The sequence below is a fragment of the Bombus flavifrons genome, chromosome 9 (genome assembly GCF_040668555.2).
Source record: "Bombus flavifrons isolate JBK064 chromosome 9, iyBomFlav1_principal, whole genome shotgun sequence".
Lineage (NCBI taxonomy): Eukaryota > Metazoa > Arthropoda > Insecta > Hymenoptera > Apidae > Bombus > Bombus flavifrons.
Window position 1 is genome coordinate 12,044,036 of NC_138450.1, and position 17,310 is coordinate 12,061,345.

The window sequence follows — 17,310 nt, forward strand, 5'->3', positions numbered from 1 at the left end:
ATTGCAAGTATAAATACTCGCAAACTTTGAAGCATAAAAGTACAATATATCGTGTTATATTTAAAAATTGTGGATAGCATAGGAAAGATAGAAATATTGTTTCATTTAATTACACACACCAAAACGACATATATCAGAACCTAAAGTGGAATGCATATACCTGTTGCTATGCAATACAGCATATCATACATATAATACTAATTGAACAATGTGCTGATGTTACATCATCATTTTCAGACTTCAAGGTTGCATTTCTACTGATCCTTTTTCTCTGTTGCCTGTTGAAAACTTGGTGGACTTTCCTAAGATATATACAAAGGAACATTTATTTGTAGTATTAATTTTTGATTCCCAGATAATATTTAGAAATTATATAATGAATGTTCTACTTACATAGTATGCAGGAGGTGGAACATAGGCGCACTGGGGTCTGTTTGGATCATAATATGCACTTTGAGCAGCTTCTGCTGCTTTTGCATCTGTAAATGATAAAAGGAATAAAACACTTATATAACAAAAACATTAAATTTTTATTCGAAAATATATTTAAGTTTATGATAAGTCACATACATTTGTACATATTTGAAGTAGTAAATTTAAATTGATCTGGCATTTTTGATTTTTATAAAAAATATTGAGACAAATTAATTTTTTAAATATTTTAAATATTTCGTAGTTTGATCTTTCTAAGATTTTAAGAATTTTATTTATTTTATAACAGTATTGATAAATTTTATCATGTACATAAAATCATAAAGCAAATCACTTTCAATATTTTCACATGGATCTTGAGATAGTTTGTTTAAAAAATTAATAAATTAACACAATTTTTCAAGCAGTAATAGAGTAGCAATATTTTGTGAAAGGACACTTTGGTTGAATGAGTCATTGAATATGCTAAAAATCTATATTCTCCTTAGTGCTATTTTAACGAAAAAGAAACAAAATTAACTATTGATATACTGTTTTGATAATTTACAGTAACGAATAAACAAATAAAAAATAATTAACGAGCCATAATAACACTCGCGTATTTTTGAACTATCTCTGACAACTATGTGATAATAACTGAGCATAGTGAAAGTCAACCTTACTGCAGGTCAACCAAACCTGTTGTGCAATAATGTTGCATAATATTTAATACTTAAAGTTTTTCAAGTGAAATAAAAACTATAGTATTATTGTTCGATTATTTTACAAACGAAATATATACGATTATTATAATAGAGCAATATTTCAAATTGGTGGGTTTAAATAAAAACAGCAAGTTATATTTGGCTAAATTTTAATAACATAATATGTTCTTGTATTATAATGATCATCACAAAGCTATATATGATCGAAGCAGCAAAAATATAATACTTTAATATACAATAATAATTGATAAAAAACAAATATTTAAAAATAATTTGATATTCACTGTTATGTGTATGTATTATATCATATGATCCTCATGTCATAAAGAATAGTATAAGATACAAGTTTATTCATATGTTCCTTCTTTGCACTTTTAATATACTAACCAATATTTTTTTATCTTTCATTTATTATAATTTATTTTAAAGACTTTCGAAAATTTGGCCATTATTCAGATAAAGTATGATACAAACATGCATACACAAAACATGTAGCCTCATATGTTTAATAATTAGTAATTAGGTGGGTATGGATTGTAAGGATTTTGTTGTGGGTAATAGCCAGACTGTGTATAATTATTACCTTGAGAATATGGAGTATATGGTGGAGGATTTTGTGGATAACTGTTATATGCTGGCTGTCCATAGTTTGAATACGCACCTGCTTGGGACATTGGTTGGGCATTATAACTTGGATTAGCCCACCCAGGTGCTCCATTTTGTTGAGGTGGTGTCCAATTAGGTTGTTGAGTGGAAGTGCCCCATGCACCTTGTGACGGTGCATTTGCATATCCTTGATAAGGTGTATTTATACCAGGATACGGAGGTGGCATATCCGTCATATATACACTGTTTGCTATACAATATAAATTTACATTCCTTGTGTGTGTATAAGACATTAAAATTGTGCTAATTGTAAGAAAACTAATAAGGTTTTTATTACATTGAAAAAATCTTAGAGAAAAATAGATGTTTAACCTGGTGGAGTATGTGAAAATGCATCATTTTGTGGAAGCCACCCATAATAGCCAGTCTGTGTTGCTTGGTAAGCAGGTGGTGGAGCTGCATACCAATTTGATGTTGGTGGTTGGTATGGTGGTGGAGCATCATTTGCAGGTCCATTACGCTGAGCTACAAATAGGTAAAAACAGTTATATACAAAGCATCGTAATGTTCATAGACAGACAATAAGAGAGAATTATTAAAGTTTATACCTGCTAAGATAACTAATTATAACGAACTTACCCATTGCTGCTGCTCTTAACATAGCTTGACCAAATTCTATTGCACCACCACTTTTGAAATGCAACTTGAACTTGCATTCGCCAATCCAATTGCCATTTGGTTGAGCACGGCATTTACCTTTGATGTAATTAGCACCAAATATTGGCTGTTCTATTTCAACATCACATAGTGTTATAAAAGGAAAACTAAATGACTGCATCCTTTCTTTGAGATCTTTGGCATTAAAAATCATTCGATGGGTGGTCAGGTATAATCTACCATATTTGGTACCAGCAAATTCCACTTGTTCTGGTCCATGGAATTCCATTGTGACATTGTCACAAAATAATAATATGCTAAATAAATAAAGATTTTATTTGTTTATATCGTACTTAGTATAATATAGAAAGAACTGAAATGACGATGATTTTTATTAATTCTAACAATTTTACTGCAAATATTTAATATATCTTTGATGTAGTAATCATTATTCAGAGAAACGATTATTGATAAAAAGGAAGTTACATTCGGAAGGCCACGACGATAACTACGTTGTAAAAACGTCATAAGCAAGAACATGTGAAACAACGATCACATTATCAAAAGTTGCTAACATATTTTATAACTTACCATTCTCCGGCGTGTATTAAAACGCCCCCGTTAGCGTGCGCTGTATTTAACGACATATTTTTTAACGTTTTCTCCAATACTGTTGAAATTTCCAGCAACAATCTTCCTTCATCAGCTGATTCATAAGTGATAAGTATGGCGCAGTGCGCACGCGCACTTATCTCAATACAATATATCTAACGATATACTATATGCGCACAATACGCATATGGTGAACTTGTATTTCACATAAATGCGTAACCATCTTTCTCAATTAAAATATTTTTGATGATATTGTTCAAAATACTTTACTAACTGATAAAAATTTAAACATGCATAAAGTATTACGTATATATATGCAAACCTATACTAAAATATGATTATAACAAACTGATGCAATACCTTAGCGCTAAAGCAGAATTGAAACGCGTATACATTTTCGTATATATGTCTTGAAGATATACTTCATTTACAATTTATGTTTACTCTAGAAACTAATATGAAAAATAAGGGGAATCATATCTCTCGATACTTGTGTTCTGAAACGATTCTTGCCTTATTTAAATCGATATTTTGTAGCATATCTACTCAGACTCAAAAGCATTCGTGGAACTAAATGCTTAATACCAAATAATTATTTTATATGAGAATTTACAAGGTCGATAGCTGGAAATTCTCCAAAGATTTATATGAGAACCCAAAGTGTTGAAATGAAAAAAGTTTAAATTCCTATATTCAAAATTCGCGGTAACACGGGGGTTAGAGACGCAAGTGCGCACGCAGAAATCAATGCCGCAAATTTTCAAAGCATGCGCCAGTGCACGAAGACAATCACGTCTGTACTACGCGTAAAGAAATAAATAAGGCAGTGATCAGGTGCAATTAACCGATTGGCAAGAAGTGCATGGTGTAGTGGAATCAGACGGTTCTTTTTTAGTAAAAGCCGCCCAGTTGAAATTCTTCCGAAAACAATGAAATCATAAAACAGTTCAACGGTTAATTGATTACTGTTTTTCTCATTCTTAATACGCGTCGATCACGGCAGACATGGATGAAAATTTGAGCCGGGGCTACGTGCAATTAGGGAAGGCAAGAGGCATGAACGAATTCAAATTTTCCAATGGATTCACTCATCTGTCACCGCCTGTTGACAAATGCAACTTCATCTACTTCGCCCTTATACTTGGCGGCATAGGATTCCTCTTGCCGTACAACAGGTCACGCCGCAATCAGACACTATATTCCTTCGTGTGTCGGCAATCGAGTGTCAAAGACCTCTGTATCTTTAATTTACGCTCTTTTCTTGAAAGTAAAATCGAACTTGCGGTATACGCTTGTGCATGCTTATGTCGAACACCAAAAACCATGTATACCTTATGTTTTGATATACAGTGGACCCTTGCATAACGCTGATTCGTATAACGCGATGAGAAGATCGTGACAATACTCGTAAAGCGCGATAAGCTGTATATAGCGGCTAGAAAAAATATTTGAACCTTCTTTTTTTGCAATGAAGAATTTTTCTTTAACAGATTTTATGTACTTCATTTCCATAGCATCAAATTTGTGTAATCATGTAAACATGCTACTAAATGATACGAAATGTAATGTATTTGGATCTGTTTAATTTATTTATAAATGCTATGATAAATACAATGTTATGCAAATACTTTTTGTAGCCACCGTATTTATATATAGGGAAGCTAATGGTTATAAAGAATGTAAAAATTTATCTCTTATCCTCGAACTGGTATAGCTGATATCAAAGAACGATTCGTATAACGCGGAATATTGCATAAGGATCCACTGTACTTTTAATAGTGATTCTAGATTGTAAATGCTTGTTGAAAATCGATCAATGATCTCAGGGATGGTCATATGAGAATATTGCATGGCTATACTTAATAGTAGATTGTTAGTAAAAGATATTCCTAATAAAAAATATTAATTAGATGAGTTTATTATTCATGGAACGTAACGTCGATGTTTCTGTTTCTTACAGTTTCATCATAGCGGTGGACTTTTTTCAAGCGAGGTATCCCGGAACTACTGTAATATTCGATATGTCAGTTGTCTACATTATCATGGCCTTTTTCGCGGTTTTTGCAAATAATATTTTGATCGAAACATTGTCCCTAAACACACGGATAACATTTGGTAAGAATTAACAGCCAGTGTAAAAATTTTTGTATTAAGAACATGAAAAAAACATTTTGTATAAAAATATGTTATTATTTAATACACTAATATGAATTGTAGGATATCTGGTAGCCTTCGTCACCTTAAATTTTGTTGTGATTTCCGAGATCTGGTGGGAGCCTTTTAACGCGGCTACTTCTTACACGATTAATTTAGTCGTCGTTGCAATAGTATCGCTGGGCTGTACCGGTAAAGAATGCTTTGTGTCATGAATCCCATGAAAATTCACATTTTATATTAAAATTGCTATTTTTTAATTAGTTCAACAATCGAGCTTTTACGGATACACTTCCATGCTTCCCAGTCGATACACGCAGGCAGTGATGATTGGAGAAAGTGAGAAATAAACACTCAAATAATTGTTTTATTTAAAGTATCGAATTGACGAAATATTTAAAAAAAAACATGTATTTTCTTATAGGCATTGCTGGCCTTTGGGTATCAATCAATCGAATATTAACAAAGTCTTTGCTTGACGATGAACGTAGCAACACATCCATGTTTTTCGTTTTATCGAATAGCACGATTCTAATGTGCTTCTTACTAAACCAAAAAGTTCGCAAGACTGATTTCGTGCAGTTTTATATAACATTATGTCAAGAAAGAAATCGAATTACATTAGAACCGACGGAAGATGTTGGTTTGGTACATATCAATTATTATTAACCAACAATTTTAATTAAATAATATTAAATGTTTTTTGTGAATAGATGGATCCATTGGATCAGGTCGGGGACCCTTCGAAAGGTCAGTATGGGGTTCTAAAGATTCAGACTAGTCCTTTAGGAAATGAATCTGCAAGTGGAAACACCGAGCTAAATGGTAAAAATTACAATTTATTTCTAGTGCGTCAAATAACATTTATTTGTGGTAATAAATCAATAGTTTTTATTTTTAGGAACAAATCAGTATTCACCATTCTCATTCAGTAACCCAGTATATGAACCTGGCGCGCCATCAGGAAATCCTCCTGGTAGCGCTGGTCCTACATACAAAGTTGAAGATGTAGTTGTTATGAGAGGAACGTATGGAACTCAAACTAGTAAACCGTGGTCTGAAATCAAAAGTACCATATTCTTTAATTCTAAATTTTTATTATACCATAAAATTAATTTTTCTTCACGAAAAACTAACATATATGATATTTTTTAAGAGGGTTTTCTTGCAAGACTTGAAGTAGCAAAGATAATATGCCCATATATGGCTAGTATTGGTCTAGCATACTTTGTAACACTTTGTTTGTACCCTGGGATTATGTCAGAAATTATTTCTTGTGAGCTTGGATCATGGATGCCGGTAATTTTGATGACAGCGTTTAATGCTTCTGATGTATTGGGCAAGGTATAAAGAATTTTAATGTCTCGAATATATATTCGCTGAATATACATTCACCTAAAATTTAACAGTTGCGCGCATATGGATATCTTGTTATTTAATATTTCAGATACTTGCTTTGATTCCTTATGATTGGAAACGTACCCAGTTACTATCATTTGCGAGTGTTCGAGTTATATTGATTCCTTTATTTCTACTTTGTGCATTACCTAGAAGTACTCCAATATTTTCTGGAGAGGGATATCCATTGCTACTTTCTTGCTTGCTTGGCGTGACAAATGGTATCGTTGGATCGGTACCAATGATGCAGGCACCTACCAAAGTACCGGAGGGACATCGTGAATTAGCAGGTATTATATACTATATGTATATTTAAATTTTCATTTACGATGATGACTCATTTCTTATAACGTTACTGTATCTTTTTAGGGAATATTATGACTTTGTCATATACTACAGGTTTGACAGTAGGCTCGTTATTCGCATACATACTGGATACTCGTTTCGAGCTACCAGTCCAGTCGAAAGATGTATGCTTTAATGCATTAAATCCATCAGTAATGCCACTTAATAATACAACACCAAGCATTTTAACAACTATTATGTCTTCCGCATTACCCACGTTAGAAAATGTTACACCAAAGGTAAAAACTACTGTAACTGTCTTGTCAACTGTTTTAACATCCACTTTGATGTCTAATAATACTACCGTTAGTACATTAACTACTGGTGTGATGGAAACATCCACGACTATATCCCCGAAGATGTTTGTTAACGTTACCGCTTCAGTTAATAATGCAATTTTACAACACTAGGATACGCACGTTTGTGTGCTGTGTTGAATCTGGTGCTTTATCTAAATAATTTTATTCAAATAATTTATTATGATGTAGAATCTTATTTATTGATTTGTAGATCATAATTATTTATTCGTTTAAATTATCGCAGTATTTTCCGTACAAAATGATACCAATAAATTTGTAAAAGGTTAAAGAGATTTTGATTCCACAGAACGATAGTTAAAATCGCCAGATTGAACACACACACAAAAATTCGAATTCTCGATCCTTATGATTTCGTAAATATTGCAGTAATTATTTACTCGAGTTTTTACCGGAATTTATTAACGAGTAAAAGATATTTTTAACAAAAAGAGTGATCAGGAGTCAATAAAACAAACACGGAGTAATGTTGTATTCACATTACGTCGAATAAATACTTCTTTTTAACTCCTGTAGAATAATTAAGCCAGAAAAAAGCTTTAAAAGTCTTCTTCGATGATATTATTGTGTCTTTTATATAATTGTGGCTAATTTTATAGCCGTCTACTTATTAAATTTTATTGTTAAACGCAAAAAAAAGATTCAAATATATAGCTGTAAAATTTGTTGCACGTGAGAAGGAGAGCAAAAGATCTTTTTAATCCTTAAATAATATGATGACGAATAATCGTAACTCGACAGAGACAATCCTAATGCGTTAACTCATAGTGTTCCTTTATTTATTTAGGCAATTTTAAGAATTAAGAAAATAATATTTCTCTTAAAGTTTCTGTCTAGATGAAAAAGAAGAATCTGCTACTGAAAATAGTATTTGACTTCGTATCATTTAAGGATTAAATCATATCCTTCGATGAGTTGTTTTCTAATTTAAAACTTGTTAACTTTATGTTAATCCTGGAACTGTCCGGAACGACACGAAAAAGAGGAAAATTATATCCAAACGATATTCAAAGTCCTTCCTGGTAGTTCTGAGCACTGCACTTGTTAGATCAATGGTTGAGACGTAGCAAATTTACACGATCTAGTTATCGTGCAAGTATATTCTGTAAGAGATTGTTATATGTCTGCGTGAATAGTTAATAATTATAAATGTAAGATATATATACTTACAACATACTTCCGTATGAAACGAAGAAAACGATGAAGAAAGAAGAAAAGAAGAAAAGTATGTGTTTTTTTCGAGCGCGTAGTTTTTTACCTAAGTTAATACGCCCAGAAACATATCCATATTGTTGCCTGGAAAGGTTTATAATCAAATATTCTCAATCTTTGTAGCCACTGAATGAAACTTTACACACTGGATAGGTACACTCTGCAAAAGATCATATTTTCACGCGTTGTCATATAGAAGTTAAACGTATAATTAAAAAAGAGAAGGAAGGGTAGATTCTTTACCAGAATTCTTTTCACTATTTCTTTCTTAACGTTTGTTTTATATTAAATCACATAATGAAGCTCATCCAAGCTCGTGAATTAAATGGACTTAACCGACAATTTAAAGCTCGGAAGCATTTTTACGAACGTTCCAACGATGGATTACACTTCAAAGTATAAAAGATTACATCTTAATAGATAAATGTATATGCGTAATATTCACCAAATGTACCACCCATCCAAACAGCTTACAGTTGTATTTCATATATTCAAGATATATCTAGAAATCGTTTAGAGATGAAGCATACATACACATATACACAAACACACAACACACAACACACACATGAACTCGGGATTACACGTAAAACATGCACACGTAAGAATTGTCTATACATACCCATACACATGCAAATTCGAGGTAATGCAAATTAATCATATCAATCTTCGATTCGTATCATCGATTCTATCACAATTTCTCTTGTACGATGGTTTGTTTTATCCGATCGCAATCCGGATGCACAAAACGTCGACACCTTTTTCAGACTCAGTGTGGAGTAAGATTGTTAAGATTCGCGGAAAACCGACAAGTCGTTACATACATGTCATGTGTATATCTTTACTCTCAACATATCGAGATATGGAGTGGGGTTTTGAAAATTTATCAAATAGGAAAATTTGAGAAAAGTGTTGGGGGATCTTCAGTACAGGGAAAAAACGAAAACACGGCACGTTCCTTTCTGAGATATTTTTTTATGAGATGAATTCCAGTTTTACAATCGCATCGTAGGCGAGAAAAGATATTTTAGTGGTTCGTTAAGCGACTACGGTATATTTTTTATTGCCCTTTCATTAGTATCGTAAACTTGCAATATAAGTTCCATGATATATCTGCTAAAACCTATGTCAGAGAAAAGAAATGAAATGAAAAAAAAATGCACGTGGGAGAAAGATACTCCAAAGGTCGGACGTAATTAGGGGAATTTATACGAGGATTACTAAAAAAAATCGTAATAGAATTATGAAATGAGTGATGAGGTATGATTATGAGTGTACAGTATAAGAATGCTTCTTAAACGATTGTGTGTAGAGAATACGGAGAGTCCTTTTATTTGATAATCATATTTTTCATTAAAATGTAACTATCCGTATGTCAGATACGACATGGAGTAATATTCTGTACAGCCTTTAATATATATATACTCGTTAAAAGAGTACGTATACAAAGAAGGGCAGATGTGATCAATTTTTACATTAGTCTTCTACGTATCAGAAGTTACTCCACATCGTAATTAATAACATGTACAAATAATAAATATGTATATATATATTATATTCTTTAATATATCTTATCCAAGTATAATACTCTTTACGAATCAAACATTACACTCTTGATCACTATCATTAATCGATACTGTCTCCTATATTAGTTTCCTTTACATCAATTAATTGATCTCGTTTTTTTTCTTTCCTTTACTAAAAAAAGAAGGGGACAAATTAATGTACTGAATGCTATACGTATTATCAAAATACTGTCACTTAATCGGTAATAATTCGCAATAATATTTGTTAACAAATTTAAGTGACACAAATCTTTTTTTTTCAGATTTTCCCTACCTATTACAATAAGCTAAGGCCGGTTCATTAGATATTAACCAAGTCGGTTTAAGAGTATAATCACTAAAGCGGCTTAAAAAATAATTAATCAGCAAAGTGATTATGCTCTTAAAGACCGTCAAACCTTTATGTTTCCTTTACAGTGGAATGAAATGGTAAACGCCATTCTATCACAGTTAAATAAATTGAATACGCTAAGTTAAATGTACGCATAGTTTTCAAACAGTCATTTGAGATACTTAGCAGCCCAGTCTGTTCGACCATGAAGACTTCCGCTGCCTTTTGTGTTCAGTACAGTTCCGTATGCGATTGGTTGATGTGTTCCTTTGTTTGTATTTTCTATTGAACCCATAATTGTTAATAGTAATACATTAATAACCGAGATTCAATGATCAACGTTGAAAGTATCTGACCAAATGTAGAAGAAATATTTGTCTTAAAAAATGGACAAGGTTAAGAATACTTACTGATATTCTGTGTACCATAAACGCTGGGATAAGGCAACCTTAAAGTTTGATCGGTGAGGTATCGATTTCGTGGAATGTAATATTGTCTCGTCTGATTCTCGACAGAGTTCTTAGGTACCCAGAAGGAATCGGTGAATTCTTCGTACTTTTCCATCGGTTGACCAACCAGGTTCCGTATTAATCTAGGCCTGTTCGGGTCGGAGTCACCGTTTCTTCAAAAATAAAAAAGAAAACGAGAAACCATTAAATGAAACCTCGGTTAAAATAAATCGATTAAAGACTTGAATCTCAGGAATTCATCGATTTAATTTATTGAACATCTTTTGATTTACAATGGAAGGCGGATAGTGTACAAAGTATAAAAAAAAAATCCAGTCTGAGAAAAGGATTCTCGAAAATCAGTCATGTCCATTAAACAGCATCTAATTACGAGTAAATAAAAGAAATAATCTCAAAAGAAATATCCTATCGTGTCCAGACACGTGAAACATTTGCGAAGCTCGTTTTCCCAGATCATACAATACAGCAACGTACATCCCAGTATTGTCAGCAAGCAAGGGATCAGGATTTGCTTTAGTAGATCTCGAAACATTCGATACCTGGACGCTAAACTCGCACTTGGACCAGCGACGTATCGAGCCACAGCGATGTAATGTTGCTTCCCTGATGCTTTTCGACCATTCTTCACGTTTGATGGCTGCAACTGATTCCAATTGATGGTCGATGGCTCGTTCCAAGCTGGCAGCACCCAGTTTCCGTTGCTCTGCTGCGTGTTCTCTGGCAAATAATTGGCATTCCAATTGGCACGGTTCTCTTTGTATAGTCGTTCTGGGACTAGCTTTGCGTTCACGTTCTCGGGAATGATCTTGCTACTGACGTGGACAATTCAAGGATTAGATTTTATATAGAGTTATATTGCGGTACGCAGGGAGGATTCCTACTTAATACGCAGCTTTTCGATTTAGCAAATTCGAGCAACGCACCCCAAGAGCTCGGCAAACTCGTCCTCGTCCAATTTTTGGGGATTGCTTTCGCGCATGTAACTATTATGGTTCAACAAAGGTAGTATCGTTTGCTGTTGCTGCTGCTGCATCATTTTCTCTTGTGCTCTGTAATTAAGTGCAAGCTCGTTTGATATTTTTAACGATCCGTCGATCGATTCCGATCGTCGTTCGATCGTCAGTCGATTTCTTAGCTCTTAACATATGAAGTTAGAACTATCGATATTCTTTATCAAAACCGAGTCCTTGATGGAGGTTTTCTCAACATTATGTTAATTATTTCGTATCATAACGATTTTCTCATAGTGATTCATAAGTTCATAAGAATACTATCAGGAATCGTAAGTTTCACAACTTACGACAACTATGACGCACTTTATGCTCATCACTTCATTTATTGAAAGAAACAAATACATAAAATGAGTTAAGAGGAAGATTCTATGCCTCAAGATAAAACGGAAATCGAGAATAGCAAAATTGCATCGGATGCTTCGTTTTCCAGAAAATCGAATTTAAAAACTTGTTTTCTTCTCTTTTTGTTTTTACTTGTCGAAATTAAATTTTGATATAGAAAAACATATTGGAAAATCGCTGGCAATGTGTTTTTGACATTTCATCAATTCAAGACAAATTCGATCAAAAAGTATCGAGATCCTTGTGTAACTCTACCTTCGTATGCTAAGGTATAAAGATATAAATATCGATTCAATTCACCTGGATTCCATCGAAGTCCTGAGTACTTCTTGCTGGGCGTAATTGTACGGTTTAGGAACAGGAGGTGGAAGATTCACTTTGTTCAAAACGAGATCTCGTTGAGATGTGACACCGATTTTTGTACTATTAATTATACGCGGGATGTTCGTTTGGAAATAGGGATACCTATAAAAGCATTATTTCAATGATTATTAGTTATTTCTTGTTATAGTCTACAAGGTGGATCAACTAAATAAGATTACATAAGTTTCTGCCTAATCTATCGTTGTATGAAAAAGTCTGTTGAAACAAAATTGTCACTAATACAACAAAATATAACAAACTAATACAACAAAGTAATAAAACGCTATTAATAAACCTTTAAAAAGTAGAAGTAAAAGTAAAAGTAAAAGTACAACAAATAAAAGTCTAACAAATAATGGTGAAATATTATTTTTGTAATTGTCCGCTCCATTTAGCTGATCCATTACAGGATGGATCGAATGTACAGATATTCTCTAGGTAACTTGTAAAAGTTTTACCTTAGGGATTGCTGTGCTGTAGGCCTTTTAATAGGATTCCACTGTAACATATCTTCCATAAGTATTACTGCTTCTTGGCTAGCATTTGGTATTAAAACGGTTAACGATGTGCGAGAAAAGTTTGGAAACTTGAAATTCATAGCGGCAGCCAGTTGATATCCGTCTGGCCAATCATCCTTTTCCGGCGTGCCAATGACGGAACATATTTTAAAGATTTCATCGATTTCGCTTTTCCCGGGGAAAAGTGGCCGAAACGTGTATAGTTCGGCCATGATGCAACCCACCGCCCAAATGTCGATCGGGCTGTTGTAAGTCGTGGAATGGAGCAGCACTTCCGGTGCTCTGTACCTGAAATGAAATCCTTAAATTAATTAAAAAGAAAATTCTTCATTTCTCTTACGGATTTCAATTCATATTCGTTTCTATTATCGTTATTATAAATATTAATATTATAAATATTTATAAATATTAATATTATAAATATTAATATATAATATTAATTTTAAGTACGGATACAACTGAAAGATAAGATATTGTCTTTCTTTGACTCAAAAGATTAAAGGGAGATTAAAAAGATTTCTTTATTATGTCATTCCTTATCATTCGTTAAAAATCACTTTACAATTTTCTTATTCATTTTAAATAAGTCGTCCAATGGATGAGAAATATAATTTTGTCAATTGTTCGTACGATTATTGTTAATTAAACGTACTAACAATAATTATCGATTAAACGAATGTTTGAGTAAATAGATATTACCATCTGGTGGATACGTAATCCGTGTAAGGCGGCCTTGAACGTATTTCCCTGGCCAGGCCGAAATCAGCAATCTTCACCAGTTCTGGTCCCATACATAATAAATTTTCAGGTTTCATGTCGCGGTGGAAAAAGCCATGTTTATGCATGAACGCCAGTCCTTGAAGCACCTGATACACTATATTCTTGATTACCGGCTCAGGGAAAAGTTTGTCCCTGTTGCATAATACATTTATGAAAGTCCAATTCGTTAAAAGTTGGATAAATAATTTAATAAAATTTTGTTACCTGTCCTTCATTAATTGGTAAAGATTCTCCTTCATATACTCGAAGACGAAATACAACACGTCGTTTTCACGAATTACTTCCTTTAATTTGACTACATTCGCGTGACTAAGTTTTTTCAAGGACTACAAACGAGAAAAATTGGAACAAATATTTAAGTAATTTCTTTTTCATTCTGAACGCTGGAATTATTTTAATAACTAATTTCCGTCAGCGAATAAAATAGTTATTAATTTTAGATACAATCAAAGAATATATGGAATCTAAGAATTCGGAAAATAACACGTACATCTATAGGAACGAGTTATTATCTAGACTATGAATTTTTATACAAGTTTATACATTTACTTGGCAATTAATAAAAAAAAGACAAGCTGAAAATTACAATGCATACTCTACTTTGTATATCTTACAAATTTCTACATACGATATTCTGCTCAATACACTTTTAGAATTTTAAATTTTGTGTATAATGCGTCAAAAATCATAGTCCAACGATAAGATTAAATTACGAATTCTCTTGTTGGGATCTATAAAATAAATTATTTTTTTTTTTTTTGTATTACTTTAACTTCGCGCAAATTCATCGCCTCTTCCCACGAATAATATTTCCTCTTCATTCTTTTTATGGCAACCTTTTCCCCGGTATCGATGCGTTCCCCAAGAACAACGGAACCGAATGTTCCATCTCCTAATTGGTTCAATGTTATGTATCGATTCATTTTCATCGATGTTCGAATTGTCGAAGGTTTACAACATTTCTTCAGCTTGCGGACTGATTGTTCGTCTCAAAGTATTCATCATATCAATTTCTAAAACAAAAATTGCCACTTTTTTTCATGACCTTGAAGAAATTGATTCAAGATTAGTTTCAAAGAAATTAAATTCTTTGATTGAATTTTCTATCGAAATAATATTTCGACAGATTGTTTTCCTAACCATATTCGCAGTACTAGTATCTAATAATATTATTAATGATTAATAATAATTTAATCCTTAATGATTAGCACGTGTGAAATAACATGCGAATTTTGTTTCATCATCTTATCCTTATTTATAATATCTACGAACATTATCATCTTCTTACTTTTCGCTTAATAATGATCATAACGATAATAAATATCGATCATGATTATTAAACTTATTTGACTTTATTGATCTCCAAAATGAAAAGATGTATTTTGGTAAATTCCCAATCATAATAGTAATAACGTGATTTTCACTAATGATAGCTCGTAAAGATTATGATAATGTAATGTAATAATAACTCAATAGTCGAGTAATAATCATTATTCTTTTTGCATAGTACGTAGTAGATGACGTACGTTAAATCATTATAATAGTTATCTAAAGCTACTTAAATTTACATGAATTGTTAGTTAATGTCGTTATTAAAGTGCCCATTAGAACGTTCGATAAGTAATATAATTATACAAAATGGATATTCATTTGTTATGAATTTGTTATGACATTTCGCAATCTTCATTTACAAAGCGACGTTTTGATGTTAATATGTAGTTGCGTTCATCTGGCTCTTATGCAACGTGAGAAAGAATCAAAGCGTTCTTTTACTGTTTCTTTCAGCAAACGGAAACACACATTTTTCTTGTAGAAATATTTTTAAATAATAGATAAGTATTTGCTTAGATTAATCAAATTATTAGTTTATTTATCTTATCTTTCTCTCAGATTTCGTATCGTCAGTGAATTATTACTAATTCATCGCTAATTCGAAATAAGACTTTTTCATATTACATGACCCGAAATAGGAAGATTAAGACCCTACCAAGGCTATCTACGTAGCGACGTTTCATAGATGCGTATTAGATTCGTTGATGGCGATAATGGCAAGTACGTTTGCATGCAGCGATCATTGCGAAGCAATGTGCACCTGTTCACGAAAAAACAATCAACAGAAGTTTTCGTCGCTACGCGTTTTCGTCATGACGACTGGACATTGCAGGACAGTAATCATTGCAGCTATAAACGAATGTATCGATATAGAAAAGAAGCGTCTTCCTCGTCGCTGGATATTTTAAAATAATGACAAAACAAAATGTATCTTACTGTACGCTTCGTTAATTGAACATCGACGTAGATCACATTGGTCGTGTCTAACAGATTACTCGTAGACACTGGGCTTAATTTTTCTGTTAGTTATCTATACGTTATATAAATTAACATATTAGTTATCTATGTGTTCATCAATATTTCTTTGTCTACCTTTTATAATCGTAGCATCTGTGATAGAGAAAAGGAAAAAAGGAGAATTTTATCGGATTAAATATTATCTCCCTCTTTCTTTTATCTTTTCCCTGGGGAAATAAAATTATTGTATCTGATAAGGTCTATTTATAACATCGCTCATCAGATAATAGTTAAAATTGCTAAAAGTTTATTATGTTTTGATTGATATTCATCGATATCACAGTGATGATCGGGGCGATTTGTTTGATATCAAAGATAACAATAACAACAATGAACGATCATGAAAAATCTTTACTAGAGAAAAATCGTGCAATTGATTGAAGAAAAGCCTGTACACACTTCAACTAGCTTATACCACTTGTTGGAAATTGTTGGAGTTAAAGTTTCACTGCTAACGGAAATGCTATCGAGAAAATGCTGATATACAGTTCGTAAAATATGAAATGGTATGCCGGTACCGGTATGTACCATCGCACTGAATTGTTAACTGAATTTCATTTAGTTTGAAATATTGACACTTGTTACTTCTTAGATATATGAGCATATCTTGCTAAAGACACGTGTACTTTATACGTCGTTTATATGGATAAATGTGTAATTAAGTACATGAATAAATAATTTGGTGACATTTTTTGTCCATTTGTTAACACATGTAAAATTGACGTAAAGGAGAACTACCGTCAATTCGAATAAAAAATAATAAGATAAAAAAATTATAGATAATTTTAAATGCATGATATAAATCGTTAATCGCTAACAATCACTGCTGTTTTATAACTGGACTTCGGATTGTGTCTTTACGTATTTATGGAAAATTTGAAGGCACAGGCACGCGTAAAAATTAATATTCCAGGTACAGTATTATCTGTAGTAATATTTAATGCGATAGAAAAAATTTTTGACCGTGTTTTATCCATTTAGTTATATTCATAAAAATATCAATTTATATAAATCCGCAGTCCATCGGCAACTAGAGAATTTTAAAACTTTGAAACCTCGGAAATTGAAAGATTTCGGATTTAAAATTTTTGCAAAATAAAAAGATTGTATCTTGCAAAAATTAAGATTATATGTAAGTAGTT

General features: G+C 32.4%; 3 protein-coding genes across 5 annotated transcripts; 1 reads left to right on the top strand and 2 right to left on the bottom strand.

Annotated features, from left to right (window-relative positions):
* Positions 1-133: 133 nt before the first annotated feature.
* On the bottom strand, positions 134-3,152 carry Wbp2 (WW domain binding protein 2). 2 transcript variants are annotated; one of them, XM_069120433.1, is made up of 6 exons: positions 2,991-3,152; positions 2,382-2,716; positions 2,115-2,267; positions 1,798-1,992; positions 394-479; positions 134-302 (listed from the first exon to the last, which is right to left on the bottom strand). In XM_069120433.1, the coding sequence occupies exons 1-6, from the start codon at positions 3,044-3,046 to the stop codon at positions 255-257; spliced, it is 873 nt and encodes a 290-aa protein (XP_068976534.1). In that variant the 5' UTR covers positions 3,047-3,152; the 3' UTR covers positions 134-254. The 2 variants fall into 2 exon arrangements, with proteins under 2 accessions (XP_068976534.1, XP_068976533.1); XM_069120432.1 differs by lacking the exons at positions 134-302; positions 394-479 and having other exon boundaries at positions 1,269-1,992.
* A 619-nt stretch (positions 3,153-3,771) lies between these two features.
* Ent3 (equilibrative nucleoside transporter 3) lies at positions 3,772-10,022 on the top strand. The gene is made up of 10 exons (XM_069119664.1): positions 3,772-4,186; positions 4,972-5,126; positions 5,229-5,357; positions 5,430-5,504; positions 5,590-5,813; positions 5,879-5,990; positions 6,067-6,234; positions 6,322-6,509; positions 6,613-6,853; positions 6,933-10,022. The coding sequence occupies exons 1-10, from the start codon at positions 4,017-4,019 to the stop codon at positions 7,316-7,318; spliced, it is 1,848 nt and encodes a 615-aa protein (XP_068975765.1). The 5' UTR covers positions 3,772-4,016; the 3' UTR covers positions 7,319-10,022.
* LOC138183104 (serine/threonine-protein kinase ICK) lies at positions 9,976-14,970 on the bottom strand. Of its 2 annotated transcripts, none has more exons than XM_069119666.1 (9): positions 14,587-14,970; positions 14,024-14,145; positions 13,739-13,951; positions 12,980-13,327; positions 12,459-12,623; positions 11,727-11,852; positions 11,343-11,612; positions 10,744-10,955; positions 9,976-10,615 (listed from the first exon to the last, which is right to left on the bottom strand). In XM_069119666.1, exons 1-9 carry the CDS (start codon positions 14,746-14,748, stop codon positions 10,503-10,505), a joined length of 1,731 nt encoding a protein of 576 aa, XP_068975767.1. In that variant the 5' UTR covers positions 14,749-14,970; the 3' UTR covers positions 9,976-10,502. The 2 variants fall into 2 exon arrangements, with proteins under 2 accessions (XP_068975767.1, XP_068975766.1); XM_069119665.1 differs by having other exon boundaries at positions 11,343-11,615.
* Positions 14,971-17,310: the final 2,340 nt, after the last annotated feature.

Coding starts and splice junctions, on each gene's coding strand:
- Wbp2 (XM_069120432.1), bottom strand. CDS start 3,046: ATGTCGTTAAATACAGCGCACGCTAACGGGGGCGTTTTAATACACGCC. Junction 2,717..2,990: donor TTAATACACGCCGGAGAATG/GTAAGTTATAAA, acceptor TTATTTATTTAG/CATATTATTATTTTGTGACA. Junction 1,993..2,114: donor ATTTTCACATACTCCACCAG/GTTAAACATCTA, acceptor TATATTGTATAG/CAAACAGTGTATATATGACG.
- Ent3 (XM_069119664.1), top strand. CDS start 4,017: ATGGATGAAAATTTGAGCCGGGGCTACGTGCAATTAGGGAAGGCAAGA. Junction 5,358..5,429: donor AGTATCGCTGGGCTGTACCG/GTAAAGAATGCT, acceptor TTTTTTAATTAG/TTCAACAATCGAGCTTTTAC. Junction 6,235..6,321: donor ACCGTGGTCTGAAATCAAAA/GTACCATATTCT, acceptor ATATTTTTTAAG/AGGGTTTTCTTGCAAGACTT.
- LOC138183104 (XM_069119665.1), bottom strand. CDS start 14,748: ATGAAAATGAATCGATACATAACATTGAACCAATTAGGAGATGGAACA. Junction 14,146..14,586: donor TGAATTTGCGCGAAGTTAAA/GTAATACAAAAA, acceptor TCTCGTTTGTAG/TCCTTGAAAAAACTTAGTCA. Junction 10,956..11,342: donor AGTGCGAGTTTAGCGTCCAG/GTATCGAATGTT, acceptor TTATTTTTGAAG/AAACGGTGACTCCGACCCGA.